The 24,179-nt window shown below is 42.0% G+C and overlaps 1 protein-coding gene across 2 annotated transcripts in view; it reads right to left on the bottom strand.

Moving 5' to 3' along the window:
* MOB2 (MOB kinase activator 2) overlaps window positions 1-24,179 on the bottom strand; it is a 344,949-nt gene that overhangs the window by 182,228 nt on the left and 138,542 nt on the right. Inside the window, exon 1 of one of the 2 annotated variants that reach the window (XM_030201242.1) lies at window positions 12,908-13,051. The exons of the other annotated variant lie outside the window; for it this stretch is intronic. Within the exon in view, the coding sequence (XP_030057102.1) occupies window positions 12,908-12,945 (38 nt within the window). The 5' untranslated portion in view covers window positions 12,946-13,051. Of the gene's footprint in view, window positions 1-12,907; window positions 13,052-24,179 lie in introns of those variants that run through there. 2 annotated transcript variants of the gene reach the window in all.

Raw genomic sequence — 24,179 nt, 5'->3', positions numbered from 1 at the left:
GCTCCACTCAACAGCTTCAAGGCAGGAGCAATTCTCATGACATTGTCAGCCAACTTTCCAGTTCTAGGAATGACATTTTCTGGCCTCTACTGGATTTGAACATAAGTACATAAGTAATGCCATACCGGGAAAAGACCAAGGGTCCATCGAGCCCAGCATCCTGTCCACGACAGCGGCCAATCCAGGCCAAGGGCACCTGGCAAGCTTCCCAAACGTACAAACATTCTATACATGTTATTCCTGGAATTGTGGATTTTTCCCAAGTCCATTTAGTAGCGGTTTATGGACTTGTCCTTTAGGAAACCGTCCAACCCCTTTTTAAACTCTGCTAAGCTAACCGCCTTCACCACTTTCTCCGGCAACGAATTCCAGAGTTTAATTACACGTTGGGTGAAGAAAACGTTTCTCCGATTTGTTTTAAATTTACTACACTGTAGTTTCACCACATGCCCCCTAGTCCTAGTATTTTTGGAAAGCGTGAACAGACGCTTCACATCCACCTGTTCCACTCCACTCATTATTTTATATACCTCTATCATGTCTCCCCTCAGCCGTCTCTTCTCCAAGCTGAATAGCCCTAGCCTCCTTAATCTTTCTTCATAGGGAAGTCGTCCCATCCAAGCTGTATGGTAATGACAAAATTGAAATCAGCGCTGTAGGTCTCATAATGCATAAGGATAGGGTTGTCAAAAATCCAGGGATGGCCTAAAATCTCACTTCTAGAGCTGAGTAACTTGGCAGCTCTATGCTGTTTCATTTGGGCAGCTAGGCCTTAAATTTCTTTATTGGATTGTTCATATGTACACATTAATTGATTTGATTACTTTATTTTTTGTCTATTAGATTGTAAGCTCTTTGAGCAGGGACTGTCTTTCTTCTATGTTTGTGCAGCGCTGCGTACGCCTTGTAGCGCTATAGAAATGCTAAATAGTAGTAGTAGTAATGTATGCTTATCTTGCCCATAGCTACAGTAATGTCAGTAAAATATTCCTAAATGGTGCCTCTTATAGCCTGCTACTATGATAGAGTTTCTCTTCCACAACTTTCTCAGTATATTAAAAAAAAACAAAAAAACAACAACAACAACAACAAAAATCAATGGAAGGTACACTTAGCATCAGAAACTTATTATACTCTGGAAGAAAGGAGAAACAGGGGTGATATGATACAGATGTTCAAATATTTGAAAAGTATTAATCCGCAAACGAACCTTTTCCGGAGATGCGAAGGAGGTAGAACGAGAGGACATGAAATGAGATTGAAGGGGGACTCAAGAAAAATGTCAGGAAGTATTTTTTCATAGAGAGAGTAGTGGATGCTTGGAATGCCCTCCCGCGGGAGGTGATGGGAAATGAAAACGGTAACAGAATTCAAGCACGCGTGGGATAAACATAAAGGAATCCTGTTCAGAAGGAATGGATCCTAAGGAGCTTAGCCGAGATTGGGTGGCAGAGCCGGTGGCGGGGATAGTGCTGGGCAGACTTATACGGTCTGTGCCAGAACCGGTGGTGGGAAGCGGGGATAGTGCTGGGCAGACTTACACGGTCTGTGCCCTGAAAAGGACAGGTACAAATCAAGGTAAGGTATACACAAAAAGTAGCACATATGAGTTTATCTTGTTGGGCAAACTGGATGGACCATGCAGGTCTTTTTCTGCCGTCATCTACTATGTTACCATCCAGCTTATAATCGAAAGACAAAAACGCCTATATTGCGACCTAAATCGGGAGATAGGCGTTATCTCCCAAAAACGAATAACGCGGTATAATCGAAAGCCGAACTTGGACGTTTTCAACTGCACTCCATCGCGGAAGCGAACAAAGTTGACGGGGGCGTGTCGAAGGCGTGGTGAAGGCGGAACTGGGGCGTGGTTATCGGCTGATCAGAGATGGGCGCCTTTCGCCGATAATGGGAAAAAAATAAGCGTATAAGTCTGCCCAGCACTATCCCCGCCTCCCAACCACCAGCCCCACCTCCCAACCACCGGTTCTGGCACAGACCGTATAAGTCTGCCCAGCACTATCTCCGCCTCCAAACCACCAGTCCTGCCTCCCACCACCGGCTCTGGCACAGACCGTATAAGTCTGCCAAGCACCATCTCCGTCTCCCGCCACCGGCTTTGCCACCCAATCTCGTCTAAGCTCTTTAGGATCCATTCCTTCTGAGCAGGATTTTATCCCAGGCTGTTTTGAATTCCGCTACCATTTTCGTTTCCACCACCTCCCGTGGGAGGGCATTCCAAGCACCTTTATAAGCCAATAGGACAAGGACATAGCAGAGAAACTAAGTGGCTCTTTTACTAAGTTGTGCTACAAAATGGGCTTAATGCATCCTAATGGCTGATGTAAGCTGGCATTCCTAAGTGCGCCATGCAACAAGATGGTATTCTATGTTGTGCACATCACTTGGTGACACACCATGTTCATGCAGCCTTGCAGATATGCAATAAGCAACTATGGCATGTACATTATAGAACAGAATCTAGTACTTACGCACATAACTGCAAATTACTGGTACCTATGGCATACGTTAAGTGCTATTATTCTAGAACATATGCACTTGTCTAATTTATAGAATGAGGGGGTTAGTGTCTAAATCAGGGTTGCCAACCTTTGTCCTGAAGGGCCGCAATCCAGTAGGGTTTTCAAGACTTCCCCAATGAATATGCATGAGATCTATCTGCATGCATTGCTTTAATTGTAGGCAAACAGATCTTATGCATATTCATAGGGGAAATCCTGAAAACACGACCTGGCGAGGGCCAAGGCTGGACACCCCTGGTCTAAATGAAAGAAAAGTCAGTGTTATAACAGGGAATCTGTAACCTAAAGTAGTCAGGAAGAGTAGTATAGTCTCTATTTAAATACTAGGGAGGTACACAGGGCAATAATGTTTGTGTTGTTTGTGCCGTTTTTCTTTATTTTAGACTTTTTTCCCCACAGACATTTGTTATAATAAAATAAAATACACATGCTAATTCATAAGTTAACACATATTAAATTGATTGAGCATACACTAAAAGTGTTAAGGCATAAACAAATGTTTGCTAGAAATGTACATCTTTATTATAAAGGGCACATCCATTGTAAAATGTCCCTGGTAGTTCTGTTGTTGGAACTTGGGGGAGACTCCTGAACATTAACTTGCTTCCAAAGGAAGCAAGGGCCCTAACTTTCCATGATGATGTACAATTTATCACAACACGCAATCCCAGAGAGCAGCCTGGCAAGTTTATCAAAATTACTGACACAAACGAGACAGTATCCAAAAATCAGCAAGTGCCCAAACTGAAACCAAAGTCCAGGGAACAAGGGCATACATCTCAGTTGACAAGATAATTTCAGACTGTCAGGCAGAAAAGATCTATATTTTATAGCTATTTATCCATTTAACCAACAACACTATGAAACACTTACTTCCTACAAAACAGAGGAACAGTCAAAACAGTTTTGAGGAACGCCAGACACAAAGAAAAAAAAATAGAAGAATCCAAAAACATTTAAACAATGCTACCAAAAATATATACATGCTTATGCAACTTCCAATACCTAAGATATAATCACATATAAGGTAATTTTCTCAAGCTGATTGTTTTAATGAGATTTTGAACTAATGAAAAAAACAGCTAGTACAGTGGTTCCCAAACCTGGTCCTGGAGGCACCCCAGCCAGTCAGGTTTTCAGGATACCCACAATGAATATTCATGACAAAGATTTGCATGCACTGCTTCTACTGCATGCAAATCTATCTCATGAATATTTATTGTGGATAAACTGAAAATCTGACTGGCTGGGGTGCCGCTAGGACCAGGTTTGGGAACCACTCAGCTAGTGGTTACTTTGGAAATTACTCTGTTCTGTTCCAATACTCCATATGATGGAGCTACAGAGGTTGTAAGATGTGAACTGCAATTATACTCACTTGCACTCACCTGTAAACATTTTCTATTTAAAGCTGGATTTTTCAACAAGTTAAAGGTTTTGTGATGGGTCCAACGATGGCACCATCCATTGCCTGCCTTTACAAAACACATTTGAAAAAAAAAAAAGAAAGTTGCACATCTAAATACTTGTCTTCCATAACAGAATAGATTATTTTTTGGTTCCATATTAAACTGTTCAACTCCACTCATGGTTTTAGAAATTCCTACAATAACCCTTCTTGGTCATCTCCTTAGCTTTTCCCCTTCATAATTTTCCTACCCTTCTCCATCTTTTCCAGCTCTGCTTTGTCCTCCGAGGTGGAGCAACCATAGAAGCATATTTTCAGTTTTATTATCGATTCCTTTTCAAAAACTAAACATTGTTTGCTTTTTTGTCAGCAGTAGCACGCTAGGCTGAAAATTACAATGTATTACCCAAAAGGACTCCAAGACCTGTGTTTTGGGTGATGGCGACTACTCAGAACTCAGCATTTTTTATCCCTGTAACCAGGATTTCCCTCTGTGTGCATCACTTTGTACTTGGCCCCATTAAATTACATTTGCCATTTAGATGCCCAGTCTCCTAGGCTCACAAGACCTTTCTGCAAATCTGCACAAACCTAAGCTATTTAAATGCTTTAAATAATTCTGTCACACACCAACTGTTGCTCCTTTAGCCAGATAATTTATGAATATGCTAACACAGCACAAGTTCCAATGCAGAACCTTAAACCTGTAGTGGAAAACTGATCATTTAGATTTAATCCCTGTTTCCTGACTTTTAACTGTAGATCACAAAGCTTTAAAATATGTCCACTATGCTATATTTAAAATTTTTTTTAAAAATCAATGTGTAAAATAAACAGCTAATTGCTGTAGATTTAAGCTTAACTGGTTCCATCATCAGCATATGACTAAAGGAAGGAATTTAGTAGTCCTGAAAGATTGCAATTTTAAACATTTGGTATCCTACTAAAGTTATCACGTCTAGCATTAAAATAAAACTGAAGCAAGATAACGGGAGCACTAAACAAACATCAAAATAAGCACAACAAACTATATAAGGTCTAGAAAGTTAGGTTTTATGTGAAAATTAAATTAGCCCAGCCCCTAGTTAACCTACTGTCAAAAGTTGCAATCTTTATAACTCCAACCTCTTTGCAGCTCCAAAGATATAAATAGAGATTTGCAAGGCGCTTGAATATAGTCCTGAGATGAGAAACAAAGGATTTCTCTTGGAATGTAAAGAAAAATTTAAGAAGAGTAAACATTTTAAGAACAAAGTTTACCTGTAATTAATGTTCTCCGAAAACTACAAGAATAATCATACACATAAGTGGGTGACATTTTTCAGCTCTCCCAGAAAGTTCTGAGCATGTGTGAACCTTCCACACACAGCAAATAACTCAGGTTTTTTTTTCCACTTTACCTACATAGATACAAACAACAACAGGGGAGCTTCTGGAATGACAGAGATCAGAAAAATCAGATTCTTATATGTCTAACAGTTTTATTCCATTCTTTTTGTATCTGTCTGGAATCTAAGCAGGTGAGCAAGTGTAGTTGATTAAAGGTTACTGAAACTTTCAACATAGGAATTAGTTCATGGGAGATATTAAATATTCTAAAAAAGGATATGCTCTCCATGTGTCTCAATGAGGATGTCACCAGTGCCAGAACACTGAGTTCAGAGTCAAGAATGCTTTTCACTTAGGGCAGTGCCATCAAAACGATTTTCATATAATAAAATCATAGACATGAAAAGAAATACAGTGCAAATAGAAAAGCATAGAGAAAGCCCTGCTGCATCTCACAGGTTCATAGGGTTGAAGCATCCCAGTACATTATCATATAAACAAATAAGTAAATCGGCTACTAAAAACTGCTGAAACAAATGTGTTTTTAATACTTCAACGAAGAATGAGAAGCCTCTGTACATAAAACTATGAGCAAAGCATTCCAGAGAGTAGGTCCCCTATATTAAACATCTTCCAAAGTGTCTAGGATGGTATTGCTCGAAACAAAGGGTCAATAGTGACTGTTGACGAAGCACAAAGCCCATCGTGGAGTGTAGGTCTGCAAATAAGGTAATGAGAGAATCCAGTACGAAGGGTCTTAAATACAAAAAGTAACACTTTGTATGTTATATCCGTTTTCGCACCCTGTTTAAACTTCTTCTACTAACCTATAAATGTATTCACTCTGCTGCTCCCCAGTATCTCTCCACACTTGTCCTTCTCTACCAGTGGTGTAGCCAGATCTGACATTTTGGGTGGGCCCAGAGCTAATATGGGTGGGCACTGTGTATATAAGTATGAGTATGTTTCTTGTGATACTACAAAATAATGCCTTAGAATGCACTTGATGATGGATTTCTAAGTAGTCTGCCCAACAGCTGCCCTGCATCAACATAAACCACATACATACGTAATGTAAAAATTGATATTTTTAAATATAATTACATTATCCCATATATTAAAATTGGCCAGACATAAGTCTACTACAATAGCAAATCTCTCAACACACATGGCAGGATCCTGCAATATAATTACATAGGAAAAATGTATTCAAATTCTGGTAGCACCTCAATAATAGCAATACAAAATCCGTTCACTACCAGGTACTTTGTGAAGCAACACTAAAGCCTGGCTTCTTAGAGCTCTATGTTGCAAACCTTAACACCATTTCTGAACACAAAATATCAACAACAGTACTTTTATAAAGGCAACAGTGAATATACATAGCAGCAATACACATTCCATTGAAAAATTCAGACATCAGACTCATAGACCCCACACAAACCACATGCCAGCAGAATCTCTCACCTCGGTCACATGCAGAATACATACCAACCTTCATCAATTACAGAATAGAGGACCAAAAATAAAACAATTGTCCTGTAGCCCGACATCAGCCCTTCCCTGCCACTCTCCCAATCAATCTCAGCAGCCCGGCATCAGCTTTTCACTTCCCTACTGCCTATCCATCCCCTTAGTTCAGCATCAGTCCTTCCCTTCTACCTTATCCCCCCCCCCCCCCCCCCCCCCCCCCCACCCATTCATCCCTGTAGCCCAGTATCAATTCATCCCTTCCCCACTATCCATCCCATAGCTAAGCATCAGCCCTATCCTACCACTCCAACCCCTCCCTGTAGCCTAGCATCAGCCCTGTCTTACTTCCTACCCACCCCTATTGCATTATATCCTGGGCACTGCAAAGCCCACCTCCACCGGTCCACCCAGAGAAAGCTGCCTACGCTTTTCTTTTCTTTTTAATTTTAACCTTGGCACTGCAGAGACCTTCCCCACCCCAAAACCTACCAACATGAGAAATAGACAACTTTTTAAAAATTAATTTGGGCACTATTAAAATGTATTGTCCGTGAGTTTCTGGGTGGGGATGGGCTCTTCATTACCTAGGGCAAAAGAGATATATTTAATTATTAAATATACCTTTCTTTGCCCTAGGCTGTGAAGAGTCCACCCCCACCCAGAAGCCCACCACCAGAGCCATCATTTTGATTACAACAGTAAATCAAAATGCTGGCTGGTGGTGGGCTTTTGGGTAGGGGTGGGCTTTTCACTGCCTAGGGCAAAAAAAGTATATTTATCATTAAATATACCTCTTTTGCCATAGGCAATAATGGTCTTAGTTACCCCACCCAGAAGCCCACCACCACTAGCCAGCATTTATTTGATTAAAAAATACATGCCAAGTTTAAAAAAATGAAAAAAATATATATATTACCTTCTGGGCAGCTGCCTGTAGTTTCACGTGGTGCAGAGCTCCCTGGCTCCTGGCGTGGCGTGCAGCTGAACTCAGCAGAGCGACGCAGGCGCAGCAGCAGCTGAGACTACGTTTAGCGCGGCCGCGAGAAGCGAGAGCAGTGCGGGATGGCAATGCAGCGCTGGCCGAAGCCGAGGACCAGAAGTCAGAAGAGCTGCCTCTGCCAGAAAGCAGGTGGGAGGTGGCTGAGTGGGCTGCAACATATCAGAAAGGCTGTGGCTGCTCTGCACTTTTGGTGCTTAAGCTGGGTGGGCCTGGGCCACGATTGGGTGGGCCTGGGCCCACCCAGGCCCACCCGTAGCTATGCCCCTGTTCCCTACTCCTCTTCCCGTGCACTCCAATCCATGGATAAATCCTTCTTATCTGTTCCCTTCTCCATTACTGCCAAATCCAGACTTCGCTCCTTCTGTCTCGCTGCACCCTACGCCTGGAATAAACTTCCTGAGCCCCTACGTCTTGCCCCATCCTTGACCATCTTTAAATCTACATTGAAAGCCCACCTCTTCAACATTGCTTTTGACTTGTAACCACTTATACCTCTCGCTTCTACCTACCCTCCTCTCCTCTTTCCTCTACACATTAATTGATTTGCTTGCTTTATTATTGTCTATTAGATTGTAAGCTCTTTGAGCAGGGACTGTCTTTCTTCTATGTTTGTGCAGCGCTGAGTATGCTTTGTAGCGCTATATAAATGCTAAATAGTAGTAGTAGTTATATATTGTTCTACTGGCAGTCAGTGTTCAACTTTTAACAGCGGACTCACGCGATTGTATTTTGCGGCATGGAAAAGTAATTTCACCGCTATGTTCTGTATCATTTGCGGTCATTTGATCTCTCTCTGACCCAGTTCGGCAAGCCACTCCTCAATCCTCCTGCTCATTGACGACTGCTGATGTCAAAACAGAAGGGGGCTCAGTAGGAGAGATCATATCTTCTTGTGTCCCCTGATATGTATTGGTGGCATCATCTTGGACTCTTTCAACCTGAGATGCCCCAAACAGTGGCCACCAATATTTGGATGTTCCAGGCATTATGTTTGGATGAGGATCAATGTCAGTGTTTCTTAGCCTGCATTCAATTCTCATTAGTATCCTTCAATACTCGTACCAATAGAGACATACCAGTCCGAAGATGGTGAAGGGTTATCAGTTGATGTCTGATCCCCAATAAGTCTGGTAGACATACTATCTTTGATGCCACGTGCATTCCAGCAGCCAGTGGCGATCAAGGGTCCTTTCATTTTTTTGCCTCCAATACCAATGAACATGGATTAGTCTTAGATGAATCAAAGTTGTCTGAGTTTTTCTTTTTTGTGCTGCATAGCCATAAAGATCTATACGTTTCATACACTGATACCCCATTATATTAGAGGCCTTGCCTAATAAGATCATAAGAACAGTAATACTGGGTTAGACCAATGGTTCATCTAGCCCAGTATCCTGTTTCCAAAAGTGGCCAATCCAGGTCACAAGTACCTGGCAAAAACCCAAATAGTAGCAACATTCCATGCTACCAATCCCAGTGCAAGAAAGTGGCAACCCCAATATGGTCTTGCTGCACCTCTTAATTTTTTTAAGCTGCAGAAAGTTTAATTTCCGGGACACATCACCAAAAAATAAGCTGAAGCAACATTAAGAGGCCATTTTACCAAGACGCGGTATAAAGTGGACTGCAGTAGTGTTGGCATATGGGACTGTCACATGTAGGCCACTTTTTACATCGGGAAAAAAGCATTTTTTTGTTAATGGCCATGCACCAATATTAAAATTAGCACGTGGCCATTTACTGTCTCAGCACTTACTGCCACCTATTTATTAATGGACATGTGTAAATATCAAAATTAGCACATGGCCATTTACTGCCACCTATTTAGCAGGTGGGTAAGGGCTCATGTGCTAACCTGACAGTAATCGGGCAAGCGGAGCAATGTGCCCACACTGCCCGATTACCCCGGGAACGCCTACTCCTAGCATGGCAAATGGTGAACCGGCAAACTCAGAACTACCACCAGGTGCATGCTGTTTTGCCATGCAGTAGCCCTACTACAGCTTGATGAAAGGGTCCCTAAATGACTTAAGTTTGAAAGTAATGGACTAGCTAAACCTTCCAAGTGTACCAAAAAACTGTGAAAAATGATGGCTGCACCAAAAAAATTAAATAAAGGAAACTTTAAAACAAATGTAAAGGCCTGACTAGCGTACCTGGGTTTGAAAAAGATTTGGACAAATTCCTGGAGGAAAAGTCCATACTCTGCTATTGAGGCAAACATGGAAAGCAACTGTTTTGTAGTATTGCCACGATTTGGGTTTCTGTCAGGTACTTGTGACCTGGCTTGGTCACTATTTGGAAAACAGGATTCTGGGCTAGATGGACCATTGGTCTGACCCAATATGGCTACTGTTATTTATTTACTAGTAAAAAAGGCCCATTTCTGACACAATTGAAACGGGCGCTAGCAAGGTTTTCCTCGGAGTGTATGTTTGACAGAGTGTGTGTGAGAGTGACTGTGTGAGAGAGAGAGTGAATCTGCGAGTGTGTGTGTGTGTGTGACAGAGAGAATAAGACTGGGTGCAAGTGTGTCTGTGAGAGAGAGAGTGTGTGCCTCGAGCCCCTCCCTCCCACCCAGTTTCAGTGTCCCCCCTTCCTCCGTGTTCCAGGGTCGTCGTTCTCCCTCCCTCTTTCCGAGTTCCAGGGTCGTCCCCCCGTTTTTTTTGTTTTTGTTTTTGTACAGGTGCTGCATTCCCCCCTCCTCCAAGATCCAGACCCCCTCCCTCCCGCCCCCTGAGTTCCAGACCCCCCTCCCTCCCCCCTCTGAATTCCAGACCCCCTCCAAGTTCCAGACCCCACCTCCCTGCCTCCCTCCCTCCGATTTGCAGACCCCCTTCCTCCGATTTCCCAACCCCCCTTGGAGTTCTTGACACCCCCTCAGAGTTCCTGACCCCTGGATCCCCCCTGCCGTGACCCTCTCAAGCCCCCCTTCCCGCCGCCAACCCTCAGGGCTTCGGAGCCCATCTGTGAAGCAAGTTACGGACACAGGCAGGCAGACGCATAGAACGTTGGGGGTGAGAATTATATAGGACGCGTCATAATGAGTCTAGTGACATCAGCTAGGGCTTCAGAGCCCATCTGTGAAGAAAGTTACGGACACAGGCAGGCAAACACATAGAATGTGAAGGTGAGAATTATTATATAGGATGTTCTTATGACTAAGGAAAAAGTAAGAGCAAGCAACAGAGAGCATCTTTTTTTGTATTTATATAAATGAAGACTCAACAAGAATGAGAATTCTTGCTAGTTCTGCCGATAAACAAGAACCGAGAGCCCATGTCCAACAAGCTCAAAGCTTCTGTAGGTTTACTAGGCTAGAGGAAGCTCTTCCTATCTAAGCTCTAGAGATATCACCATTTGTGAAGGAATTCTATACTGTGCTCTTCCCTAGAGAAGCAGAATTTTCTCTTTACTATTTAGTAGAGCCAGAACTGACCCTGGGGGAGGGAAAGAGTCCACAGCAAATCTGTCACAGGGGCCCCAAGCAAGGCTGAATAGCTTCTCCATACTAAATACCATTGTACCTGAAGTCTCTACCACTGCCATCAGCACTCTGAAAAAGGAAGTGATTTGAAGGCTGGAGTTACCACAGATCTAGGTCAATCACTCCAATTCATGATCCCCTTCTCAAGGATGTCCCTAAGCAGTGGTGCTCACCCTTATTAAATAAACCAAAAGAGTAGTAACTAGTTTCAGAAAGACATACTGGGGCCGATATTCAGACCGCGGGAGATAGCCGGGCTACCTCCCATGGTCAGCACCGAGCCTGGATATTTAATGCTGGGCCATTTCCAGTGACTAGCGTTGAATATCAGGGTGGGGTTTTTTTTTCTGGTTTCAACTTAACCGGCCAAGTCGATATTCAGTGCTGGCCAGTTAAGTTGAAACTGGCCAAAGATAGGCATGCTATTTTGCCGGCCTAATTTGGATGCCAAACTTAGCCGGTTAAATATCAGTGGAACTGTCTTTTCTTAGGGGGTCTTTTACTAACTGTGGTAGTGTTTTTAGCTCGCAGAAGAAATCAGCTGGCAGTAAACACCGAGATGCTCATTATATTCCTATGGGTGTCTCAGCGTTTAGCACCAGTTGATTTCTCTCGTGAGCTAAAAATTCTACCGTGGCTTAGTGAAAGACACCCTTAATCTTATTTAAATATGCTCAGCTGTAGTAACATATTAGTCCTAGAGGAAATGGGATTATTTTTAAACTGTGTTATCTTTGCATTAAACTAATATAACACAACATACATATACTATAGTACAGTGTTTCTCAAGTCGGTCCTGGAATACCCCCCATGCCAGTCAGGTTTTCAGGATATCTACAATGAATATGTATGAATTTGATTTGCATACACTGCTTCCATTATACTGAAAACCTGACTGGCAAGGGGGTATTCCAGGACCGATTTGGGAAACACTGCTGTAGTATATAGGTTTTCAAACCACTTAGTTCCTTTAGAAAGGACTCATCTTTAGAAAGTGTCTATATGGTTCCAAAAGCTCATATACACCATCTGTTGATTTGCAACTTACCCCAACGAAAGCTACCATAACCTACTACACAAATGTTTCATTACAGAACTATCAATTCTACTACTTTTTTGATACAGAAAAGCAGCACTGAATAATTATATAGTTCTCAAACCTCCATATAACTATCACAGAACGCATGCATGGATACAAAACACATTCTATGAACACACAGAGTGAAACAAATGAGAAATATCTTTTTGTTGTAGAGAGAGGGGTACTTCATAGAGAATTTGGGGAAATATATATAGACTAATTCTTAAATAAAATATTACATAAGTTCTGCTACTTTAAAAGAATCAACAAAATACTGTAGTACATGAACTTCTGAGAAGAGGCAAACAAAAACCACCTTTCAATATCACACAGGCCTAATATATAATGAATGATCTCTTAAGGTCATTTAAAACCTATCACAACCTACCACTGTGCTTCAGTTTTCTCAAAGGACAAATATGACTATTAGAATTCCACACTATTATAAAACGACAGTTTTCTACAACTATGGTTAATAAAAGGGATAAATGCATATGGGCACATGTACTGCATATCTCTATGTTGTCCTATGCTCAGGACTATATCATTCTCTAATACAGACAATGCAGTTAATATTTTCTCTTACCTGTTCAGTGTATATGACCCATTCCTCTTAAGCCTCATTCTTCTGGACAGGAATTTTAATAAGAAATCCAGAATGAATCTGTTGATATGCCTAACTAGAAAGGGCTGTTTTGATTTTATATTTTAGAATAAGGAGGATCACCTTCTCCAGTCCTCTCTGAGATTCCAAAATGGGAGTGTTCCAAAGAAACAATTAGCTAGGAAGTACAAAAAAATCTTCTGCACAGGCAACAGTGGCCTACGGTGTCAAACAAAGGAAACAATGTGCCTTGCTTCTTTGAGTGCAAACAGTAGCTGGAAAGGATGGAGCTGGGTAATCCTCCTCCCCAACTTTAAGGCAATGATATTCTCTCTATGATCGCACACATAAAGTACTGGCTATGCGAAAACACAGTACCAGAAGGTTGGCAGAGGGGGGGAGAGGGAAAGTATAGGAAATCTGTCTCCTCTGACTTACAGAGAGCACAAACCAACTTAAGTCAGAGAGATATACTACTGAAAAAGAAATATGAAGAAAAGAGGGAAAGGACACTGTTTTCCTTAGAAGACAATCTTTAAAGGATCTAGCTCACTGGCATAGTACCTAACAGTGCACAAAAAAATTGTTTTTAGTAGTTGAGACCTGGGCAAGCTGCCCTGCATAAATCATGGGAGTGAACTGGCTCCGATTAGGCTGCTAGGCTTCCTTCCCTGTTCAATGCAACATCCCCATCTCCTCCCTCTGCCCCAGGCAGCCCTGAAGTACATACAGCCCCTATTATTTCTCAACAGTACTTGTAAATAATTAAATACATTTTTACATAAAAGAATACTTCATATAGAGACTATTTTACATACTTTTTTTTATATGGAAAAAGAATCTCAAAGCTGTACTGGCATAAACAACTAAAAAGGTGCCTGATCTGGCTTAAAATACTTTTAGCTTCCAGCTTCTGCTCATCTTGCAGAAGAAGCCAGAGATGCTAGAAACATGCTAGAAACAGCATCCATAGTCGCACAAGAAGGAAAATGGCAACACCTATGGGTGTAGTACAAAGTGCACAGGTACAGAGTTCCAGGATGCCAATGGTTGGAAATTACAATAATGGAGGGAAAACCGTACATAATTTCAATTGAAGGCTCAGAGTGACATAGCTGGGTTATCTTCCAATTCAGCTAGAAGCCCAAGGGAGCAGAGAGAAACCGATACGCCAAAAAAAAAAAAAAAAACGAACCACCCCAAAAACAAAAATCATTTTTGTTCTACTCATGACAAGTACTCATCGAGGATTTTACTTATGCAGTTTCTTTCAATAAATCAAAATACAAAGGGCATTAAATAAACATTCAAGTTAAAGTCTTAGGTTTGCAAGCTATACTACACATTACCTTCTCATCGTAAGAGGTACATATGATATCCATTTCAAATGTCATGAACATACCTTTATGCTGGGTAGACTGTATTTTGTATATATAATATAAAATGCACACATGCATATATAAACTGTACCTTTATTTCCACAAATAACACTTTCCACTGTTAAGTTTAATATTTTCCTCAGCACTAAAGTGGAAGCCTCAAATGTTACTTTCTGAATTACTGCCTATTCTAGATGTCCTCGACCCCCACATAGTTCATTCCTGAATTGTCTAAATATTTAAAGAATTTTTAGACATTTTTTAAGTAGAAGGGAGTATCGTGTTAGTATGCCAGAAATACATTTGGCTAAGAGAGAAAATAAGAAGATATTTGGGTAGAGATGTTTTCTTTTATAACCTAAGATCTGGTAGCCTAATAAAGATATTGTCTTTATCCAACTACTTTGCTAGTTTTATTTGAATTTCTATTTAATCCTCATTTTTGTTTTATTAGATCTCATTACCAGGAGAATGTCTAGTTAACATGTCAACTCAGTGGTCGAATGGAAGTTTCCTCAAAGGCCTACCTTCACTGCTGCTTTGGATGGGTGAATCTATAAAAAAAGAATTGCAACAGAAACTAGGAGTGGGGAGAGTAACAGTTCTTGACTGGAAAAGGCAATGCAGTGAGCTGGAGAAATGGGCCTCAAATCGTGCCTCTACATTTTCACTGGACACTAGAAAAAATATGAAAAAAAAAATGCAAACACAAGAAGGTGACTGAAGCCTTACTCCTGTGGTTCACACAGCAAAGAGACAAGTGCATACTTATATCAGGGCCTATATTGCAAGAGAAAGTCCTGGCTTTTTTTTTTAAGGAATTCAACTAAGTTGACCCTATTTTCACTGCTAATATCGGGTGGCTTGATCGTTGGAAAATAAGGAATTAAGGAAGCCCTGCATTGCTGGGGGAAAGCTGTCAGCAAACTCTGAGGAATTTGTCACATTCAAAGCGAAATTTCAGCATCTCATTAAAAATGAAGGCATATCAAGGGACCAGATATACAACTGTGATGAAACAAGGTTACACTTTAAAATGTTGCCATCAAGAACTCTTGTATCATGGCTTGAAGCATCGGCTCCAGGTTATAAACGGAGTAAAGAAAGAGTGACTATTCTGGCCTATAGCAATGCAACTGGCAAACATAAATGACTTTCACTGGAAAGTCATAAAATCCTAGAGCTTTTGAAAACAAGGCTCCTGCTGCACTTTCTATGTCCTATAGGAACCAGAGGAATACCTGGATGGACAAAGACATTTTCCATAACTGGTCTTTCAAGGAATTTGTTCCATCAGTAGAAAACTTCTTGAAAATGATAAACCTGCCTAGGAAGGAAATCTTTCTCTTGGATAATGCACCATCTCATCCTAACAAGGACAAACTGAGAAGTGCTGATATCAGAGTGCTTTTTTGCCTCCCAATGTCACATCATTCTTTAAGCAGCACATGATCAATATCCCCTCCCCAACAAGATACTCGAGCTCCAACAAGGACACCACTGAGGCCTTTCATTTAAGCACACTCTGTTTTTGCACTTAGCACACCTTAACAGCAAAAAATTAAAATGTGCAAAGGCTGTGAGGTAAATGTTGGGAGTGTGTCCAGCATGTCCTCTGCAACTACTGCACTAGCACATATAAACCTGGTTGTAATTACCATAGATGCACGTAGTGCCTCCTACTACGGAGGTGCTAAGTGAACCTACGCCAACTGCATAAGTGACAGTGCAGGTAGTAGAGCACACTAATTGTATTAACATAGTAACGTAGTAGATAACGGCAGATAAAGACCTGTATGGTCCATCCAGTCTGCCCAAAAAGATAAACTCATTACATAAGGAATGATGCATACCTGATCTTGATTTGTCCTTGCCATTTTCAAGGCAGAGACCGTAGAAGCCTGTCCAGCACAGTCCTTGTTCTAAAACTTATTTGTTATCGAAGCCCCTGAAAAGCTCCACTCCAAACCATCCAAATCTATTCTGCCACAACCAGGGCAGAGACCACAGAAGTCTGCCTAGCACTGGCCTTGTTCTGAAGCTGAAATCTGTCCAGCCACGATCAAGGCACGGAACGTAGAAGTCTGCCCTGCACTGGCTTTGCTTCCCAGTTACTGGTGATGCCACCTAATCTCCGATAAGATTCTTTGATAAGATTCCTTCTAAACAGGATTCCTTTGTGTTTATCCCATGTAGTTTTGAAATCCATTACAGTTTTCATATGTCCACCGCCTCCCGTGGGAGGGCATTCCAAGTATCTACCACCCTCTCCGTGAAAAATACTTCCTGACATTATTCCTGAGTCAGCCCCCTTCAACCTCAATTCATGTCCTCTAGTTCTACCATGAGTAAACATAAAAGCTGCATAACTCATGGTCAAGTTGAAGCTCCAATGGTACAACATTGTTGCAACAGAAGCATTTCTGACTGGTGATGTTTCCTTTGAGTAAGCTATTTGCTGTCTGGTGGCAGTGGTAAAGTCTTACTTCCAAGGTTCACGGAGGTCTTTTCTCCAATTACGGCCTCCTACCTCTTGGTGGCTTATCTTGATTTATCTGAACGTATTTTGTGGTAATATTTAACACATCTTAATGGTAGCCCACATTGATAACATCCCCCCTTAATCAAATAATATTAAATTACACAATTAATTTTTGCTTTGGATTATGTATTTTAAATATTTATGTGTTTGAAGATAGAGCAGTTACATTTATAAATAAACTTCTATAATACTGTGCAAATAAGATTTGGAGTTACAGGTACATCTCCATTTGCAACCTAACACTACCTCTCCTCTCTCCCTTGTCTTAGACCACGTTAAAATAAGCAGGATAAAGAAGGGTGGGGGGAGACAAGCAGACAGAAAGGGCATGGAATCAGCTGACAAAGAACACTAAAAGGAGGCGATAAGCATGTACATTAAGAAAGACACATCGTCAAAAGGATTCTAATGGGAATAGGTAAAGGATTTGATAAATCACCTTTCTGCGATTACAATCAAAGCCATTTCCATATTATATACAGGTATTTATTTTATACCTGGGCCAACAGAGGGTTAAGTGACTTGTCCAGAATCACAAGAAGCAGCAGCAGGATCCAACCCAGTTCTCCTGGTTCTCCGGGGTCACTGTACTACCCATTAGGCTACTTCATCACTCAGTTTTCTTTTATTTTCTTGAATTCCAGAATGGGTTGTGACCTGCAAGATTGCCTGCCTGCTACTGCATATGTAAGAGTTCAAAAGTTGGAGAAGCCAGGGGATTGGTAGAAGCTATAGGTGGAGCCCCAAGAGGTTACTTGCATTGTATTTCAAGTTTCTGGAATTTGAAAATTAGGAAGGCGTAATACAATGGACAGCCTTGTTAGTGCTTGTTAAGATGGGAAAGAAAAATTAGCAAACAAACAGAAGGTGTAACCCTTTTCGTTGGAGTAAGTGAACACATTTTTGATTACCTCCCAAAAACGCATCTCCATTATAAGATCAGGGAGTGCAACATGGAAAAGCAAGTCAAACAACAATTTAAGTCACAAATTATCAATTGGGTATGCTCATCTGATTCTTCTTTCTGCAGCTTCAGTGAAGTCAGCTATGGCTTTTTTTTTTATGTGTTTTTTTATTTTTTTTTTTACTGTAACTATGTGATTTATCTTCCATAGAACTATCTGGACAAGTGCTCTATAAATACTGAACCCAGTAAGGAGAAGTTATGTATTACCTGATAATTTTCTTTTCTTTAGTCAGCGTCACTATTCTGAGCCAGCAGGTGTCATCCCTTCCCACCAGCACATGGAGGTAGAGAAAATTGAATTCAACCAGTGACATCACTAATCATCATCTCTGGTGCTCTCTCGAACAATCCAATATGCATCTGCTCAAGCAGAAGGTCCCTTTCTGTAACTCACCCAGCCCCATCAACCATAAGCAAGTGAGCAAAACTGGCACTCACTACCCTGCATATACCAAGGAATAGCCATATCATGGGAACACCGTATGGCTGTTAATTAGAATCAGATCTTACTCTTCTTCAACTACTTCCAATAAAAAAGAAACAAAGCATATCCAGAACCCCAGGCCGAGGACTTCCAAGGGCGGAACTGGACAACAGACTAAAGAAAATAAAATTTTCAGGCAAGACATAATTTCTCCTTAGTGTCAGCTTATACTATTCTGAACCAGTGGGATGTACCAAAGTATGCCTAATGGGCGGGGGAAGACAAGGCCCCCACCCCCGAATGACTGCTCTGCCAAAGTCCAAAAGGACCCTGGCCAGAACATCTAACCAATAGTGCTTAATGAAAGAATGAAGTGAAGACCATGTCGCCGACCTGCAAATCTCCTCGGGCGAAAACAGTCTGGGACTCCGCCTAAGATGCCACCTGAGCCCTGGTCAAGTAGGCCTTCAGTCCTTGAGGCACCAGATAACCCATACCAATATCAGCGGACTCAATAGCCACCTTGATCCACCTCGTAACAGATGCCTTGGAGGCCACCTGCCCCTTCCTTGGGCCATGAAAGAGCACAAATAGGTGATCAGATAAATGAAACTCATTTGTCTCCTCCAGGTACTGAAGACGCTCCCTCAGTATATTCAGTTTATAGAGCATCCAGTTCACAGGAGAAGAACCTCCTGCCCCAAAGGAGAGCAAACATAGCTCCTGATTCACATGGAATGGAGACAACATCTTTGGCAGAAAAGATGAGACCATATACAAGGACAGATATGGGTTCTGGAACAATAGGGTCTGAATTTCCGAGACCCTCTGAGCAGAGGTGACTGCTACCAGAAACACCATGTTACAATGTGAGGTCCTTGAAGGATGCAGAGTGCAAGGGACTCGAACGGCGCCCCCTACAATGCTTGGAGAACCAAATTGAGGTCCCACAAAAGGAAGGACAAAGTGGAGGGTGCAAGTGTGCCACTCCGTTCAAGAAATGAGGCACCTCCCTGTGCAAAGCCAGAGAGGTGTCCTTCACTTTTCCCCCGAAAGCTAGAAAGTACCGCCACTTGGACCCTCAGTGAGCTCAAGGCGTATGTCAGGAACCTGAGCTCTCCAAGGAGAAGGGCCCATTCCCTGCACCAGGACTCAAAAACCCACCAGATCCCGATATAACCCAGGGACGTGGAAGTCTTTGTGGACCTAAACAGGGTAGCAATCACTATGTGAGAAAACCCACTTCTCTATGCGCCACCTTTAAATGGCCATACTGGAAGTCAAAAGGGATCCAGATCCTCCATGTCTACCAGCAGGTGCTGGAGAGCCACATAACAAGGTCTGCAGGACCAATCCGGTGCCACCAGAAAGACCAAATGGACATGTGCAACGCTCGGCCCACCAGAGGCCACGGTGGAAACACACTGAACAGCACCACTGCCAGCTAAGTCTGAACCATGGGTCCATCCCCTGAGAAGTTAGGTCCCTCCACAGTAGCGCTCTACCTTTGACCTGGCTTGCAAGGCCATCAAGTTGATCTGAGGAGGCCCCTGCGGTCCACTATGAGCTGAAAGGCCTGCTGCCCCTGCTGCCACTCTCCTGGAACCAAGAGAGAGCAACACATTTATAGAAACTTGGATGTTCACTGACATTTTTAAATAAAGTTGCATTATCCTATAACAAACTTTGCCATTATAATAGACTTGTATCTGGTCCACATCTCAACACACATCACAGTATCCTGCAAAATAATTACCACAATGGCACATATTCTTCAATGTTTCTTTATAACCAACATAAATGCTTTATTCCCCAGGAACTCACTATACAAAAAAAGTAATGTTTCAGGTGTAATCTCTGTAAAAATATAAATCCCCTCTAATCCCAAGTATATTGTGAAGTACCTGTAATACACAACCTACAAAAACCACTCAGGACCTTTAGAACTAACCTAGTTCACTATAAAACCACTAACTTACAGAAGTAACACAACAAGGACCCTACCTAGGAAAAAGCAACACAGTAAATATTGCAGTGGGACCTAGATCATCAATATGCCTACTGAGAAACTGAACAAGTTGAATTACCACAGATGCTTAAATAGAAACTCCATACAAACAGAGTTCCTGGTCTTGGTTACAAATACGGAATACAAATAGACCCTTGCCAAGAACAGAATAAATGACCACAAGATTAAAATATGAATATGTAGACAGAAATTAAACTTAAACTCCGAGAAGCCACATTCTGCATGCAGTGCAACACTAGAGAAGAGAAAGAGAAAAAACACCATAAACTCTGCAAAATATAAATAAAGCAGTGTAAATCTACTGTAAACTGACATTTTCCATTCTCTGAATTATAAATAAAATTCTTCTTTCTACCTTTACTCTGGCCATTTTGGGGTTTTTTTCTGATCATGTTTGTCCCAGTTTCCTGTATCCAGTTTCTGCTTTCCTCTGTCTTTTCTTAACTTTCCAAAGTCTTCAGTCCATGCCACTTCTTTTCTCCCTTAGTACATAAATACGTAAGTATTGCCACATTGGGACAGACCAAAGGTCCATCAAGCCCAGCATCCTATTTCCAACAGTGGCCAATCCAGGTCACAAGTACCTAGCAAGATCTCAAAACAGTACAATACATTTTATGCTGCTTAGAAATAAGCAGTAGATTTTCCCCAAGTCCATTTTAATAATGGCCTAAGGCCTTTTAGGAAGCTTTCCAAACTTTTTTTAACCCCTATATTGCTAACTGCTTTTACAACATTCTCTGGCAACAAATTCCAGAATTTAATTACACATTGAGCGAAGAAATATTTTCTCTGACTCGTTTTAAATTTACTACTTTGTAGCTTCATTGCAAGCCCCCTAGTCCTAGTATTTTTGGAAAGAGTAAACAAGCGATTCATGTCTACCCGTTCCACTCCACTCATTATTTTATAGACCTCTATCATCTCTCCTCTCAGCAGTCTCTTCTCCAAGCTGAAGAGCCCTAGCCACTTTAGCCTTTCTTCATAGGGAAGTCATCCCATCCCCTTCGTCACCCTTCTCTGTACTTTTTCTAATTCCACTATATCTTTTTTGAGATGCAGTGACCAGAATTGCACACAGTATTCAAGGTGCGGTCGCACTATGGAGCGATACAAAGGTATTATAACGTCTTCATTTTTGTTTTCCATTCCTTTCCTAATAATATCTAAAGTATTTATTTATAGCATTTATACCCCGCTCCTTCCCATTCGATAGCAGGCTCAGTGCGGCTTACAAGGTATGGTACAAAGTATCACAGAGATAACCCAGTTATAGAGAGTAGGACAATAGGAAGAGACGTGGAGAGAGGATTAGAGTATGGGTAGTGCTAGTGGTGTGGGTTAGGTTCGAGACTTAAATTGGGTTGTTTGGGTAGGCTTGTTTGAAGAGGTAAGTTTTCAGCAGCTTTTGGAAGGGTAAATGTTCATTGGTTGTTCGGATGTGTCGAGGTATTGCGTTCCAGAGTTGGCTGCCTATAACAGAGAAGTTGGATGCGTAGTAGGTTTTGTATTTGAGGCCTTTGCAATTGGGAAGATGAAGACTGAGATATGTTCGAGAAGATCTGGAACCGTTCCTGGCTGGAAGAACGATCAAGTCAGTCATGTAGCTTGGAGATTCCCCATGGAGGATCTTGTGGATCATTGTGTGGGCTTTGAAGTTTTTGCGTTCCTTGATAGGGAGCCAGTGAAGTTTTTCTCGTAGTGGTGTTGCACTTTCAAATTGTGATTTGCCAAAAATGAGTCTGGCTGCTGTGTTTTGGGCGGTTTGGAGTTTTTTCATGATTTGGGCTTTGCAACCGATGAAGATGCTGTTGCGGTAGTCGGCATGGGTGAGAACTGTGGATTGTACTAGATTGCAGAAGGTTTTCTGTGGGAGGAATGGTTTTACTCTTTTCAATACCCACATCATGTTGAACATCTTCTTCGTCGTGGCTCATCTACCTACTGGCTTTTCCCATTTCCCCTCACCAGCCCTCCCATTGACCCTCTCTCTCTCTCTCTCCTTCCCCAGTCTCCTATCTTCCCCTCATCGTTAACCCACTCTCTAGTCCCCCATTTCTATCCTCTGTACTCACTGCTCTCAGCCCCTCACCAGCCCCAGCTCAATCCCTGTCTTTCCTTCCTACCCTTGTCTCCAGACCATTCTTCTAGTACCCTGTACTTCATCTCCTGTTGCTTCTCTTTCACCATCTTTTTATCCCCATTTCTGCCCTCACTCAACCCCTTCAGAGACCTATCTCCTTCCTCTTACATTCCTACCCAGTACCCCCATCACATTTCAATGCCTCTCATCCTCTCCCACACTTCATCCCCCTTCTCTTACTCCTCACTTCATTCCCTCACTCGTTTCACCAACCCATCGACATACCGCCACTCCTACCTATAGGTTGCCAAATACTCACTATCCCCTCAAAATTCCCATTCCATCTCTCCTATCCATAATTCCTTGCTCCTGGTCCCCATTAAATCACTAAGTCCCAGTCATCATCTGCTCTATCTCCTTCCCCCTCCCCCCACGAATCCTAGTAATCTGCTCTATTCTCCCTCTTCCCCCAAGTTCCATACACCCTTTCTGTTCTGTTCCCTTCTCCTCTAGTACATCCATCTTTTGGTCTTTCCCTTGTCCCCCTCCTTCCCATCCAATTCATCTTCTGCTCTGTTCCCCTTCTTCCCCCACCCACCATCCCAACCATCATCTGCTCTTCCTAGGATCTCTTGTCCATCATTTCCTCCATGATCCTTGCCTCACTGTACCCAGCTCTTCCCCTCTGTTTCTTTTCTGTACTTCCCACTCTGGGGCCCAATCTCTCCCCATCTCCCTCCTGGTCCCGTCTCTTGCTCTTTTCCCTCCACTCAAGCCCCACCCCATCCCAGCAGTGAGGCAGTTACAGGCTCGTCTTTGGAGTACAGCACTTGAGATAGGAGAATGTGCAGATATCTCTGAGCGTGAACATATGACAGTGAATGTGGAGTCTTTACATATGTGTTTAAACCCCTGAAGCAGCAACAGCGAAACGGGGATTTCCCTGTTGGGTTATGATTCAGCTACTGATTGAGCATGGGACACCATCACGTTGGTAGTCAAGATAAGTAATCGGTAGCTCAGTACAGCAGCATATTGTAAAGCAGTGTACATCCTTTTGAGGCAGATATTCTCTGTGATCTCTTTTTTGTAGAAAAAGGCAATGATCTGCTGCTCTTTCACTGGGACAAGTTACTTCTATTTTTGATAGTTTTGGATACTTAATTGTGTGGAATTTTTTTCGGGGGCCATATGATGCTGCGCCGTGCTCATACCTTATAGTCCGTTGTTTTGGCTGGCTTGGTGGCGTTCCTGAATTCCCCCGTTCTTCTCCACTTTAATTGGTCTTTTTTGTTAAAGAAAGGTGCAGATCATTGGGTCATGATACTTATTATGACAGAATCAGTCAAATGAACACTATTCCTCTAAGTAGTCTGCACTTTTTGGAAAAAGTGCTATTAAAAATGAACAGTGAGATAATCTGGCCAAAGGTCTAAGAAACTTGCCCCTAGATTCTATACTGGGTACCCAAAATTGGGCGCTGATTCCAGATGTGCGCCTAACTAAACTGGCTCACAATTTAATTGGTGCCAATAGCTGGATGCTAAATGGCACTAATTTAGAATTCTGCACACATCTTGCTACGTGCTATTCTATAACAATGTGCACAACCCAAAAGGAGGCATGGCCATGGGAGGAGCGTGGGGGTCAGGGGTGTTCCTAAAATTTGCACCGCTGAGTTATAGAATACCAGGGATGTGTGCCTAAATTGGGTGCCAAAAATTACATTTAGTTTAAAAAAAGGTTTGGATAATTTCCTAAAAGAAAAGTTCAGAAGGCATTATTAAGATGGACTTGGGAAAATCCACTGTTTATTTCTAGAAAAAGCAG

The sequence above is a fragment of the Microcaecilia unicolor genome, chromosome 4, assembly GCF_901765095.1.
Source record: "Microcaecilia unicolor chromosome 4, aMicUni1.1, whole genome shotgun sequence".
Classification (NCBI taxonomy): Eukaryota; Metazoa; Chordata; class Amphibia; order Gymnophiona; family Siphonopidae; genus Microcaecilia; species Microcaecilia unicolor.
Note: the sequence above shows the minus strand (reverse complement) of the source record. Positions and strands in the feature narration are given on the sequence as shown.